This window comes from Argiope bruennichi, chromosome 1 (assembly GCF_947563725.1).
Source record: "Argiope bruennichi chromosome 1, qqArgBrue1.1, whole genome shotgun sequence".
Classification (NCBI taxonomy): domain Eukaryota; kingdom Metazoa; phylum Arthropoda; class Arachnida; order Araneae; family Araneidae; genus Argiope; species Argiope bruennichi.
The window spans coordinates 8767948-8783608 of record NC_079151.1 but is presented as its reverse complement, the minus strand read 5'-3'; the positions used below and the strand labels follow the sequence as shown (position 1 = coordinate 8783608).

General features: G+C 26.8%; 1 protein-coding gene across 3 annotated transcripts in view; it reads right to left on the bottom strand.

The window, feature by feature from the left end:
- The window catches only part of LOC129963884 (kinesin heavy chain-like), a 95479-nt gene extending 80037 nt beyond the window's left edge, over positions 1 to 15442 (bottom strand). Inside the window, exons 1-4 of one of the 3 annotated variants that reach the window (XR_008784038.1) lie at positions 15216 to 15442; positions 14910 to 15136; positions 3594 to 3681; positions 2657 to 2730 (exon numbers count right to left, since the gene is read on the bottom strand). Coding sequence is in view for 1 of the 3 variants with exons in the window: in XM_056078481.1 (XP_055934456.1) it covers positions 2657 to 2730; positions 3594 to 3681; positions 14910 to 15053 (306 nt within the window). In the remaining 2 variants the exon portion in view is untranslated. Of the gene's footprint in view, positions 1 to 2656; positions 2731 to 3593; positions 3682 to 14909 lie in introns of all 3 variants that reach the window. The other 2 variants (XR_008784039.1, XM_056078481.1) reach the window with 2 other exon arrangements.
- Positions 15443 to 15661: the final 219 nt, after the last annotated feature.

The window sequence follows — 15661 nt, the reverse complement described above, 5'->3', positions numbered from 1 at the left end:
GTGCATGCACACGTGTGCAGTAATAGATTTCATATATATCAAAACATGTAAGAAAAATATAACTTTCGTTATTTGGACGGAAGTCTAAATTACAATAGAAATATGTACCTATAATATATTAAATAACAGATTTAAATTCATTTCTTGCATTTTTTATTATTTTAAAACTCGCAATCATTTTGTTTAATATAGAGGAAATTTTGAAGATGCATCGAATAATAAAAATGTTGAAGGGAAATGTTAATCTAATACTTTGAAATTTCTTTAATCCGTCAAAAAAATTCAAATTTATAATATTTTTCCATGCTCAGTACTAAACCAGCAGTAAGGTCAAAGGCAAAAAGGCATTTTTTTCTTTAGATCATTACCTACTATCACTACCTAAATAAATTCTTTCCTTCAACCTCTGCAATGTTCAAGCTCTTTCAATTCAATGAGCTAAACCCCGAGAGCATTGTCAATTTCACAACTAGCAAACATTGCATATTGAGCAAGAACAAAAGAAGCAATCTTCTGAAAGAATGCAATGAACTTCCCAGGCTAAGTTAACAGGAAAATGCGGGTATGTTGCAAAAAAAAAAATTTTAATTCCTGAAATGGGGCTTTCCTAATTAATTCGACTGTTTAATTAATTGGTGAAATGTAAGAGTATTACTGAATCAGTAATCTGGAAGAATGAAAATTTGATGTGTAAACAGAAGCAAAGTCTGCAAAATGAGGATATGGAACATATGCTAATGAAACAATTTCTCAAAATGTAAAGGGAGAACAGATGTATGAGTAGATAATAATAAAGTCAGAATGAGGACTTTAAGATCATTCCAATAACACGATAAATTTTTCAATGTGCAATATTAATGAAAAAGTTATCCAATAAATGATGATGACTCAAAAAAAAATTATTATCAGTAACTTCTAAAAAAGTTGAAACAAATATGTATAATTTTTTTTTTCCTTTTAAACTTTATACATTGTATTAATTTTTAAAATAAAAAAAAAGAAAAGAAAAATACAAATGATGTCACGATATGCAATTTAATTTTTATTTTTATTCTAGCATATTTGTATTTCAATAGAGTTGTTTTTATTTTGAAGGTATTTCAGCTGTTTTAATCACTCGGATGTGATGATCACTTTGACTTGGATTCAGTGATCATTACAAGCAGAATTTACTCCACCATAAATTACGCAAGATATTAGGATAAAGGAAAGTTTTTAACAAAATCCAACTTTTCTAATTTGTTTAATATTTAGATAATAATATTCAATAATAAGTAATAAATAATGTTTTAAACAATATACTGATGAACATATATCTCTAACTAATAATTAAGATGAATGTATGTGTTGTCTTTTTAATTTCAATTAAAATGTTTATTATTAAAATTTTATTAATAAGAAGGAAAATCCTGACATCTTTTCATAATAATTTTCAAAAATATTCCCCAAAAAATTTTACTTTTTCAACAGTACCAATTTTTTTTTTTTTTTTTTTACATAATTTTTTTCTCGTTAAAAAAAAACATTTTGAGCATATTTTACAATATGAAGCTTTGGCTTGTTTTTTTTCCATGCTGAATAAGTTTCCACATAACGTATATAAAGAAAAAAATTTTAATTTTGCAGTTAATTTTAATTTTGCATATTAAGGTTTAATTTCAAAATCAAGCAATGGTGTACATTTTTTTAATGCATCTGATTTTATACATCACAACAGTATTATTTAGAGATCTAGACAGCAAAATGCATAGCACTATGAATAGAACATACAAGAGTTTTATATCCATAGAAAATATTTTACTGAAACACTTACTAAAACAAAGTTTAAAACACAAAACTAGATTGGTGCAAAAAAAGGGGGAAGGCTGAATTTAATGAAATAATAAATTGTTCCTAATATAAAAAAAAAAACTGAGAAGCAAATTAAGTATAATTAATTTAATAATAAAATAAATTTAAACAGAAAGTTCTTGAAATAATAAAACTTTTGTAGAAATGTTTAAAGAAAATTAATCAAAAACTGAGAAGCAAATTAAGTATAATTAACTTAATAATAAAATAAATTTAAACAGAAAGTTCTTGAAATAATAAAACTTTTGTAGAAATGTTTAAAGAAAATTAATCAATCTCAAAAATAATAAAATCCAATTCTGAAAATGCTGAAATCCAGAAATTTCTGTAGAAATAAGTCACATTTCCTGATTTTTCCAGGATTTTCCCTTATCATTCAGTTTGAAAATTGTTTATGGTTTAGAAAATTTAAACTCGTTTTTTCTGAGATAAATTTTTTTTAAAAAGGAACAGAATGGGTCTAACTTAGTTACAGAAGACAAACATAAGTATCCTATAAATAAAAAAAATAATAAAAAAAAATGGGAAAGAATAAATTAAATACATTTTAACTATGATGTGGAAAAGCAAGAAATTTGGTTGGAACCAGCAGGATTTTCTAAATAATATTTCTCTATTGCTTCTTGTACTTAAAATTGCATAAAATTACTATAAGAGAGAAAAATTTTAACATAAAAATAAAATTTTCAAAAATTAATCAAACACACAGTGAAATTATATAAAAAACATTGGAAAACTGGAAATTATTTTTCTGATTTTAATATGATTAATTCTAATTAAAATATGATTCTCCATAGAATCATACCTCCATAGTATGTGTTTTTCCACTAGATGTCTGTCCATATGCAAATATTGTTCCATTGTAGCCCATGAGAACATCTGGAAAATATTAATTTATTAGCTTCAGATGTATCTTTAGATAAGTTACTACATATTATATAAGTAATAAAAAAAATATTATTCCAATAAAAAATCTAAAGTTACAGCTTGTACAAAATTCAAACATGAGGTCAAAACGCATACAAACCTCTCATTCTATGCAATTGCCAAATGTATTTAGGTAATTAGAGTATATTGTTCCCTTCAGATTGATAAAAATCAAGTCCACTCATTTAACACTCCATTGACTCAAATGAAATTTATTTTTGACAAGAGTTCTTTTATTTATAGCAAAAGAAAAATCATTTGATTATGTAATGTGATTATAACATTTATAATTGTATCTCTTGCATTTTTCCTGCAGCAGCAGTTTAATCATTTAATCAGATAATCCTTGTTTGGACCTAAACTGTATGAGTTACATTTTTCTTTCTACTTCTTTCTGGTTTAATTTTGAATAAAAATTATTTACATTCTTGTTAAAAATTTTGTTACAGTCATTATGAGATTTAGTCTTGCAATACGAATTGATAAAGTACTTAATAAGCTTAGGGTTCCTCCCTCTCCCCCCCCCTCCTTTTTCCCCCTTCAGATAATATCAGAGTTCCAGGAATTTTACCTGCAGAAACATTCATAGCCTTTTGTTGAAAAATGAAACTAGACACTGATAGAGCTTGTAAAAAAATTCAAATAGCAGCATCAGTTACTCTTCCGAGAAGAAAAAGTTCTCGCATATAATACTCTTTATAAGTCCTTTTTCACTTCTCTGAAAATTTATACATTAGCTCAGGAGACTAAAATATGGAATAATTAAGCCATTTATGAAAGAATTAAATTTTCAATAAATATAAAATTAATCTTACCTTTAACTATAGCCTTTGCTGCTTCACTATATACTTTTTCTTGTGTAGCATTAGGTTTAAATATTTTATCATACATATAAAGTTTACCCTGCAAATAAACATAAAAATAAACATTTTCAAATTTCTATCAATACTAAATAACCATTTATTTATTTTAACAACATAATAAGTAATATCATTAACTTCAATTTACAGATAAAATAGATTAGGAGAATCCAGATAATAAATTTACTTAATAATGCATTGAAAGCAGTTCCCCACCCCCCTCCCTTCACTATTTTTTTTATTTGTTAGTCATGAATTTAGAATTTGTAATAAATATTAAGGAGTCTTGAAATGAATTTTTTCATAGGCTCAATACCAGGTCATCCACTTGTGTGAAATTAAAATCTTATTAAATTTATCATCAGTCAATAGATTTAAATATAATTTGTTAACTGATAAAGTTCCAAAAATATTTAAAAATTGTGCGGTCATTAAAAATACACAATTTGAACAAAAATTTAAAATTCTATCACATTCAGAAATGAGTGAAAAATAGATTACAAAATGTCATCTTTATAAGCATAAAACATGCATAAAAATATTATTTGCAGGTGGGACAAATACAATTTAATGCAACAAATAATCATATTTCAATATTAATAACAGGCATTGCAGGAGGGGGGGGAGCACAACATCCATGTTCATCTATATCAGTTTGAAATTAAAAAAATCTTTAAATTTAACCAGCAATTTCTTATATTGAGAAAAAGTGGGTAATAAACATTAATAAAATTAAATTAGAATTGCATGCACATTTATTTATCTTCTAAAGAAAACAATACAGTAATATAAAATATTTACACAAAAAAAAATCTTATTTTTTCTTTTCAATTTAAAGAAAATTAAATGCATTACTTAAAGGGCAGATTAGTTAAAATCTGTTACAAATTATTTTAAATTTACCTTAAGAAGCTCAATCCCCTTAAAAATGGCTTATATTTCACTTATAGGACATTTAGTTTTATAAAGAAAAACTGCTGAGCATTAAGTTAATCTATTTATGTTTTCAAAGGAGTAGGGTTAAAATTCATTTACTTAAAGGATTAAATGTATAAAAATTAAAAACAAAAATCAAAGTCTTACAATACAAACATTTTGCCAGGCTTTACTTCAATAAAAAATTTTACAAGAAAGTCAATGTGGGACTTGATCTACAATTATTCACGATACATTTTCTGTTCTCTTTTCTCAATCAATTTAACGTCGAAATTGACAACAGAACAGGAAATTTACTGTCTAATGCCAAATACTCCGATTTCAAATTCATATCGATGACATTTAAATTTTATTCCCGATTATTTCAAATAATCACAATTAGCTATTATTGATCAGTCACTGCAATTGTTGGAATCAGAAATCTGGAATTATTAAAGGAATTCTCAATATGAAGATAGTGGTCAATACCTATGATTTCAAAATTAAAAATCAAAAGTATATTCTAAGAATTAATATTGTTTTGACAATATTTAAGCAATTGAATAAGTAACTTAGGGTGTATCTCCTTACCCTACTATTCCACTGAGGCCCCAAATCATCAATAAGCTTAAATGCTGGTACTATTCTATCAGGAATAGGACAAGGATTTGACAAGTTTAGTCAGTAGAACCGATAATAAAACAGCATCATTTTAGTATTTCAAAAAAAATCTAAATTTCCATTTTTACTAAGTATTTTTCCTCTGACGACTTCCCACTAAACTCCTATATATCACGATAGGAGATATTTGATGAGCCAATAAATGAGCTGAATTTTACTTTCATAGAAGCAACAATGTATAAGATTTCACATAGCCGGAATAGGAAATGCAAATTTTCTACTGCATTAAATCCTCCTATTTAACTATCTGAAAAATTTTATTTGCAACTTTAAAATGATAAAGCTTTCCTAGATGGCAATTATTATATGACTTAACAAAAAAAAACAGTCAAAAAACTGAAAACAGGATAATGCCATGCATAGAAATAATCAGATAATAAAAAATTATCTAAATACATCTTATTTTTGAAATGGTAAGTAAAGCGCTAACAATTCCAAAATTAAATAAAAATGCATTTTTTAACCCATTGGGATTAAATATCTGAGATAAAAATGATTCAAGAATTTCTAGTTTTAATAAATAACAGAAAAATATCCAAAAGTTAAAAAGACAATGCTACAGTTAAATGCAAAATGGAAATCTATATTAATAATAAAAGGTGTGTCAGTGTATGTGTGTTGGCACTCTACAAGCCAGACCATTTGACCTACAGCTACCAATTTAGTACTGCATATCTTGGATATAGAAAATGTGTACATCCGAGTGATTTTTTGAAATTTTAAATAAAATGATAATTTTTGGAAATATTGCAAAAAAATATATATATATCGCATCATCTCAAAATTCAAAAATTTATCTTTTTCATGCTATTAACTTCAAAGTTGTGTATATCTGCACTGAATTTTGGCATTTGGGGGAGGGGCAGCTTGTTTCAAAAAATAGATTACATTGTTGCGGGAGTTCAAACCATGTTAATTCTTTCAATTATCTGATTGTGCAATTTTTAAGAAGTTATGCCAATCTGTGCCCAGAGTTTTCCCAAATCTGATTGATCTAAACATATGAAAATGTATATTATTCTAAAATTGTAATATTCAACACTTTATAATTTGGTCAGATTTGACTGCAGAAGATAAAAACTAAAAAAAAAAAAAATAATAACAATAATTTAAAAGTTAGAGTGTCGAGAATATTTTGTAGAATACGATTCCTTAGAATCAAAGGACTGTATAAAAGATAAACTGTATAATATTTTAAAGTATTTATTACTGAAACAAAAAATTATTTACATCACTTAAATTCTTTTGAACGTACAGCTAAAACCTCAATTTTTATGATGAATCAGAGAAATTTTTAATGAATAATTCTATGAGATTTTGTATAAATTATGAAAATTATCCTATATACAAGACTTTAATGCCAAGCAATTTTGTTTAATATATATATTTTTTTTAATATGCTTGATGCCTCAATATATGCTTTTAATATGTTTTAATATGCCTCAAAAAATGTTTTCATATTAACATAACCTGTTTCAATTTAAAGTTCAAATTTTATGAAAGCTGAAAGAAAATTCGAAAGATCCGAAATATGATGAACAAAATGGCATAAGGCTACTATAATAGTACAAATTTTATAACAATCAAAATTGGCAGCATATCTTTTTTTTTTTTTCTGAAGACAATTATAAAGTATATAATTGAAAATGTCAGCAAATATAAATCCAAGCAAACCAGTAAAAAATATTAGTTACCATGTTTATAAAAAATATTATTTAAAGTTCCTACATGATAACTTATCACATTGCTACAAAATTTAATAATATACAACTAGTAAAGAATTTTATTTATTTTAGAGTTTACTAAAGTTACAGTTTATAATCCAAAAAAATCATGCATTTCTTTTTTTTTAATCATAACATTAAAGTGGAAAATCATTTAGCCCAAGTATTTAATGAAGAGATTATATTGTGTGAAATCCCATTCCAATAAAAATTCTTGTTACAAAAAGTTAGACAAAAGCAAAAATATAATTCAAAGAAACATAATTTGTGAAAAAGAAAAGTAAAAAAGTGCTAATAAATGATGGGAAACATTCCATTTAACCAAACTAATCTTAGTTATCTATTTATCAATGCAAGAATTATTTTTTGCAGTTCTTATTTCAAATGAAGGCAATATTATGTAGGTTAAATAGTATTTTTTTTTTGGGGGGGGGGATCTTTTTGAAAGTCATGCATTGGTAACCTTCTTCTGTTGAATAATATTACATATATAATCGAAAGAGAAGAGGTAAAATTTTGTTTTCACAAAATGCAACTAAGTTCAAAAGGTACTAGTTCAGAATTAAAACCTTCTCATTAATTATTTGAATTTCAGAACAAATTATTTAAGAAATATACAAGCATATGAAAACTAAAAATAAACTAAAATAAGTTTTGAATGAAAACAGATACCAAATCCATTCAGCACTATTTTAAAAGAAAAAGGAATAATTTGTTTCAAAACAAATTATTTAAGAAATATACCAGCATATGAAAACTAAACATAAAGTAAAATAAGTTTTGAATGAAACCAGATATCAAATCCATTCAGCACCATTTTAAAAGAAAAAGGAATACTCTGAATTCAAATTAGAACAATTTATGACAACTGTAATGGCTAGACTAAGCTGCATTAAACTTGAATGCTTTTTTGACAATTTGTCACATGTAGAAGTCCAATTAATGGTCTAGAAGGTTTGCATTTAAGGTTTAGAAGGTAAGTATTTAAATATTCAGTGCAATTTTTATAAAAATGCAATATTATGTATTTAAGTTTTACAATCATAATTAAAATGGAAATTATTTTACACTGTCTTCCACTATTATCTACACAATCTTTCGATCTTGATCCTCACATTATAGAAATTTGGACAATACTTTCTAATATTAGCAATTTAGTAATAATAATAAAGCTAATATTTCTAATATTGTAAAAATTTGAATCAAAAATATTGTTAATATTAAAAATATTTTTTATTCAAATTTTACCAATAAATTGGAAATTCTAAGTAACTAGCCATTTATAACGAAAAGCTTGTTTGCCCAAATTACAAATTTTTTTTAGCTTGTTAAATGTTTAATATGAAATAGATTTTTAAAAAAAATCATTTTGTAATTTGATATAGCTAAAAGATATGAATGAAAACCCAACTATGGAGTTAAAAGTATATGATTTAATGTTTTGATGGATGTGTTTCAATTCTACCATAACATTTAAAAACACTGTTGCACTTTATATACAAAATATTAAAATCAAGGGGGGGGGGGGGGGGAATTGTACAGAAATGGAATTGGTATCATTAAAATATAATTTTTTTTGTGTCTCTTAAGGTTATACAAAAATCCTTTTTGTAACATAATAGTTTTAAAGATATAAACATCAATACCCATTGGCAAGCCATAGAAATTACGGCGTGTCCACTATGAGAACAATTCCAGACAAATGTCTATGTTTATGGCGGTCACTAAAGAAACAGGTTACTATAGTAACAGTTCATTTCACATAGGTAGAAATTAATTCAAGTTCCTTACATTAACACGCCTAACACCAAATTGGTAATATTTAGTATTATTACATTTAATTTTTGAAAACAAATTCAAAAAATAACTCACTAAACTGGAAATCATTTGAATACCCAGAATATAGAAAATATCTGATATTCCTGTCATATGTATGCAAAGAATAATGCAAATCAAATAGAAAAAAACTAAATAATTATTGTATGTCTAATGACTGCAGAAGAAAGAAAATTAAGAAATCTAAAACGGAATCATGCAAGACAAACAAAAATTGTCTTCATTTCATTTGTTTTAAATTTATGTAAGTAATTAATATGAAATTATCTGGAACAAAGCGAGGTAATTGTCTAATTTAATGTTAGTATAATTAACAGTTGTATAATTAATCATAATTTTTATAATTAATTGTAATTATTTCATAATTTATATAAAAGGTTGTTTATATTCTAATATAAAGTAAAATGTTCATTGCTAAATACACTTGAAACTTTTCAAAATTTATAATTATTTTTTTTAAGTATATGCGATTTTCCGAAACATAAAATCATCAATTACCATACTACACTATCTGGTCAAAAATATACGGAAAAAGTGGTTCTGAAGAGCAATGCAATTTAATGTGTAATAAAAAGCTATAAAAGCGCAACTAGTGGTTTGTCAGGTTGTATTTATGCGTTTGTGAGGCAATGAGTAAGTCAAAGGAACTTAGTGCATTTGATTGTGGCAGTATAGTGGAAAGCCACCTTTGCGAGAAATCAGTTCGTGAAATTGTGGATATTCTACAGATGCTAAATCCACTGTAAATGATGTAAGTGAAGTGGAAACATTGAGGCAGTGAAACTGCAGAAAAACAAATTGGCAAGCCCAAAAAACTTGGTGAACGCAGCCGCCGAACTCTGAAAAGGATAGTGAAACAAAATGGCAAGTCCTCATTAGATGGAAATTTTTCAGGAGTTCCAAAGCTCATCAAGCATTAGAGTTAACAGCAGGACTGTTCATCGAGAGTTAAAAAACTTGGGATTCCATGGTCGTGCAGCCGCGCACAAGCTGAACATCACTCCACAGAATGCGAAACATCGATTGCAATGGTGCAGAGCTTAACGTTATTGGACTGTGGAAAACTGTTCTTTGGAATGATGAATCTATCTAAACAACAGATAACACACAGTTTAAAAAAACTTCTTTATTTCAAAATTGTTAAGATAAGCAGCAATAGTGATACCAAACGTTAAAAAAAAAAAATCTCCGATAAAACAACACTTATTGGTAAAGATCATAATTTTAATGCAGAAAGTGGTAACTGTAACTGATTCCCAGAAGTGCTTGTTTATTTTGTCCATTATTTTTATTAGCGACTTGGCATCCTTACTGCAGCAAGGGGCACACTGAACTACAATTTTACCAAAAGTTCAAATTGGCTCATTTTCGGACATCAAATTCAACATTTTTGGATTTGACATATCCTTTATGGGTCATTTTCAAAATTCGGCACCATTTGTTGTCCATGTGAAACACATTTTTTTTGCAAGATGTTATAAAGTTTAAATGATTTTTCTTTTTACCATGCTTTTTAGCAGGCAATTTCCAGTGGAGAAACAATAAAATTAAAATAATTCATCTGATTTTTTTATTTTTTTTCTAATAAAGAAGTTGAGAGGAAACAAAAATTCAGCTGTCCAAATCATAAAACTCAAAATGTTTTTTGCTGCATTACTTTCCAAAAATTAAAATTTTTATTCTGACATATTTTTTTATTGTGAAATATACTTGTAATTATGTTATAAAGAAGGTTTTAATAACCTTTTAAGAAGAATAGATGATTTTTACCAATTAAATACAGCTGTCCAGACATTAAGTCATGTCTGTTACCATACAATATTTTCAACATTTTAAGCAACAAGATTGAAATTTTGAAATGACAACACTTGTATACCAGTGAAACATGTTCTAAGAAAGAAGTGCAAGCAGCCATCTTGAATGTTTGATGTTTGATTGAAGAAGCTGAAGCCTTTTTGTGTTAAGTATTTTTATTGCATGTCATGTCTGTTACCTTAATATTTTGTATAAAATATATTTATTTATTAATTTATTCAACTGATTAATTTAGATTTTTAGGTTTTTAATTTTAATTAAAATTTATTTTCATGTTTTTATGGAATTATTTAGTTTCCTTAATTTTTGTACTTTGAAATGTCATGTCTGTTACTGGTCATGTCTGTTACTCTATATAGTAACAGACATGACAATTCATGTCTGTTACTCTATATAGTAACAGACATGACAATTTTGGTAACAGACTTGACATGCTTCAAGATTTGAAATATGATTCAATTTTTGGGTTTGTTTTGTTTAAAATTTAGTTGATGTTTTAGGAAGAATTTTTTAAGGGTGGATGGGGGAAGGAATAAATGTAAGTTCTTACTTTTTAAAAGCGCATATTTGTTACAGTTTTCATTTTTTCTCTTATCTTCTTTGTTTTTTATTATCACATTGTATTTACTGAATTGATTAATGTTTGCAATGTTATCAAATCATTTGCTTTATTAAACTTTATTTCTGAAAATTACGTGTGCAAACATGCTACAGAAGTGCAGGCATTTCTTTTCGGAGGATCGAGAAAGCAGGCAACTCTGCATACTTTCGTTTTATATCTAAGAAACCAGCATGAACCAATTTCGTTCTGCACAATTTCCGAATGTTACGACCATGGTCCTGCAGCAATTTGGGCTCACCTTCAGCCAATATTCAACGAGCTTAAGAGAATTTCCCCCAAAGTTGAAATTATCCATTTTTTTTCTGATGGCCCTACCACACAATATCGGCAGAAGAAAAATTTCTTCCTTTTGAATGAGCATATAGCAAATAATGGTTATAAGTATGGATCATGGTCTTTTTTTGAGGCTGGTCACGGCAAGGGTGCTGCTGATGGAATAGGGGGGGCCATTAAGAGAGCTGCTGACAAAATAGTTGCACAGGGGACAGATATACCCGATGAAAAAACTCTGTTTAATGTTTTAATAAATAAAACAAACATTCAGCTTCATTATATCTGTGAAACAGAGGTAGAAATGTTTCAAAAAATAATTCCATCTGATATTCCGGTTTTAAAAGGAACGATGAGCGTACATCAAATTTTTTCTTTTGGGAACGACTCAATGTTTTTTAGGGATTTAAGCTGTTTCTGCAGACAGAAAAATGTCTGTGACTGTTTTATAGTTAATGTATTTGCATTAAAAGAAAATGAACAAGAAAGCACAGCCATGACAATAAATAACGCAGAAAATAATTGTAAATCTTTTTCTTCTCCTTTATCCAACAATTTTCAACAAGATATTCAAGAAGAAAGCTTCGTACTTGTAAAATTGGAGGGTAAACGATTGATAAAATATTTCGTTTCAGAAATAATCGACATCCAGGACAACAATTTTACAGTTAAGTATTTAAAAAAAGTCAGGAATCATGCAAAGTTTTTTTGAGAGGATGATAAAGAATATAATATTGAAGCAGAGGATATTGTAATGAAACTTCCAAATCCAAATCTAACTGGATGCTCTTTTCGCCAATTACAATATTTGATGTTTGATGTGGATCTCTCTAAATATGATGTTGAATAAATAGCATTGTAACTCAAGAAAATACTAAAAAATAAAATGTGTACACATGTTCCAATTCTGTATCTGTGAATTTCAAATAATCTATACATATTTGTTTTTTTATTTTTTATTTTATAGTAAAAAGTTATGTACTAAAAGAGAAACACATTTTAGCTTAATTCTACCTTTCAAGCTTTACATCAAAATTTGGCTCCTGAATTTATGTCATGTCTGTTACTCAGTGTCACGTCTGTTACTTGGTGTCATGTCTGTTACCATTTCAAAATTTTCCTTAAAAAGTTTAAATTGACATAATATTGCTACAATTAGAGTTACATATTAATTGACTCTGCCTAGTATATATAAGAATGACAGACATTTTGCATTAATTGTTTTTTATAGTATTTTATATTAAAAAAATCCTTGTAAGAATTCTATATTAGTAACAGACATGACAAACAAAAGTATAAAAATACCATAAGAAATATTTTTTTATTCAAAAGTCTTTATTATATGGGTAAAATGACTCTATACTTATATTAAATATAGCTTTACATTATTGTACACTGAACTGAAATACAAAAATTACAAGAAAAATGTCCGGTAACAGACATGACAATTTTCATCATATCTGACCAAAAAAACATCAATTAAAAATATATAAAAGAAAAAAATGTATCAAAAATATTCAAGTAATATACAGAAATAATGTCTGTTTAATAATATTAAAAAAAATTTTAAAATTTAAAAATTTTTTATTTTTGTCTTTTCAATTTCCAAATGGCACCGAATTTTAAAAATGACCCTTATATTCCTTTTAGATACTTCCAATAACAATTATGACTTTTTTAAACTAGCACGCAATTTTCTTTTCTTTTGACATGACCAATAAGTGCCTGTTCTTCCATATTACTTATGCTTATTATTTTCTCACAAAGAGAGCAGTACGCAGCTAACGGATTTTGCGGGACTTGTCAAATCCATTCAACGAAATTAGTATTCAAATTTGTATCCGTCCTATCTGTATTAAACATAAATTTTGAGCAGCTCATTGTTTAAAAAAAAAATCTAATCTACACTGAATGAGATCACATTTTCTCAAATACTGAACAAATCATTCAATAAACTCGAATGTGAGCAACTAAATACCACCATGATGCCTTCACAAATTGAATACTGCTCTTCCTATCAGAAGAATTTATTCTATTCTCTTACGCTTCTCTCTCTCTTTTTTTTAAGATAATTTTTAAATTCTCAGTATTTTCATGGTTTTCCCATGGGAAATTACTAAATACAGCAAACACTCAATTAAAATGTATCTAATTACAGCATTTACACACAAAGCTGCAAATATTGAAGTACAATTAATAATTTAAAAAAACACTAAATAATAACAGCAAAGCAATAAATTTTTAAATTACTGAAGAAAATACAATGCAGAAGAAAATATTCAAAGACTTTCACAATATCTAGCTACAAAGCAGGAGTGGCTTGTTTATAAAGACTGCAACATCTCGAACTTATTTTGGTACATGAATTTTAACACTAATTTAGATATTTTTAAGCATGCTATTTAAAACCGCTGATAATCCGACACAATTGCCTTTTCAGTTTTCAATTTTCAGAGGATATACCAAAATAAAATAAAGGCATTCCCATTTTTAAACATTTTTCCCTCGAAGAAAATTTTTTAAGAAGTAAAACTAAATGAACACATATTACATTTTACTGCACATATTACATATGAAGTAAAAAATCTGCAATACATACACATATATAGTAGTAAGAAAAGAAGCTTATAAATAAAACTTATATATACTTATATTATATATAAAACTTATATTCAGAGTTAAATTATAAAACTTAATAATTGTTAAAATATGACACAAAACTAGAACAGCATAAGGTAAAACTAATTCATTTTGTTTTCACTTACAAAGTATTAAATTATGTATAGTTGTAATATTAAAATTTTGATAATAAAGAAATGAATTACTACCTAGTACATAGTTACAAAACTCCAAGAATTATGATATGAAATGTCACTACTTTAAGTCATGCAAAAAGTAAATGTTACAAATATAAATAAAAGGTTATCAATGATATAAAGAGGGTAATGATGATACAAATCATACAAAATGAATGATTCTAATAATTGTTATACAAAGTACAATCATTATTATTGAAATGGAGAAATTGGGATTTTTAGCAGAAAAGGCTGTCATTCCTTCATGTAAAGTACTAAATCATAATTAATTCATGACAAATAATTTCTCTAAACCTGCTTTTACTAGTATTAGTAAATACTTTTCAAAGGCTTTAATAAATATAAAGAGACATTACTTCTTAAAATTTTCATAAATTTGTATACAATAAGAAGGCTTACATTTTATACTTTAAAATACCTAATATATGATAAGAATAGTTGCCTTATTCTTGTAAGAGTTAAATAAAGTCACTGAGTATTTGCGTTTAAAAGTTGGTTGCTAAATTCGATATTTATTGTCATTACATATATGATGTGGCAATGATAACACCCACGGATTTTGCTGCCAAAAAGAATTTTAATTTTGACTTACCGTAAAGGAAAGACATTCCTCTGTACCAGGTGGGAATTTAGCAATGAATTTACTTCCAGCCTTTTCTTCAGCATCGTTTAAAGGCCGAAAACGGCAGACGACTTTAATGCTGTCTTCAGCTGGGGGTTCGTGTGGCAAGTTCATTGCGGCGATTTTAATTTTCTTTTTTGTTTTAGTGGAAACGAATTTCTATGTTGCTCGTTCAGATGATTTATACAAATAACTATCTGCAAAGATGACAATCTAATACATTCAAAAGAATAAAAAGAAAAAAGAAAAAGAAGTGACAAGAGGACAACTTTTTACCCAGGAACACCAACACATTCAAAAAATTTCGAAATTTTCATATGCACAGGCATATAAGAAGGAACATTAGAAGTTTTTCGATTAAAATAAAATTTTAATATCTAAAATTTTTCTTGAAGAGTAAAAAAAAAACCTAATAAGTTAAAAAAAATGCTTAGGATAATTTTTAAAGATACAATAACAACAATCCCTAAGCTATACAGACAGCCATTTTCTATCTGCCCCAATGAACATGGTCACGGTCACGCGATCAATTGCGCTTTATGCTATTCAAGTACTAATAACACCAAATAATGTTCATATGAAACTGAAATTACTTCAGATAGAACTTCTTGTTATTTTTTCATTTACAGTATTCTTTTTAAGTTTAAATATATTTAAATGTCCATTTAAAGAAATATTCATAATTTTTAATGAAAAATTAAAAATGTTCGTCATTAAAGCAA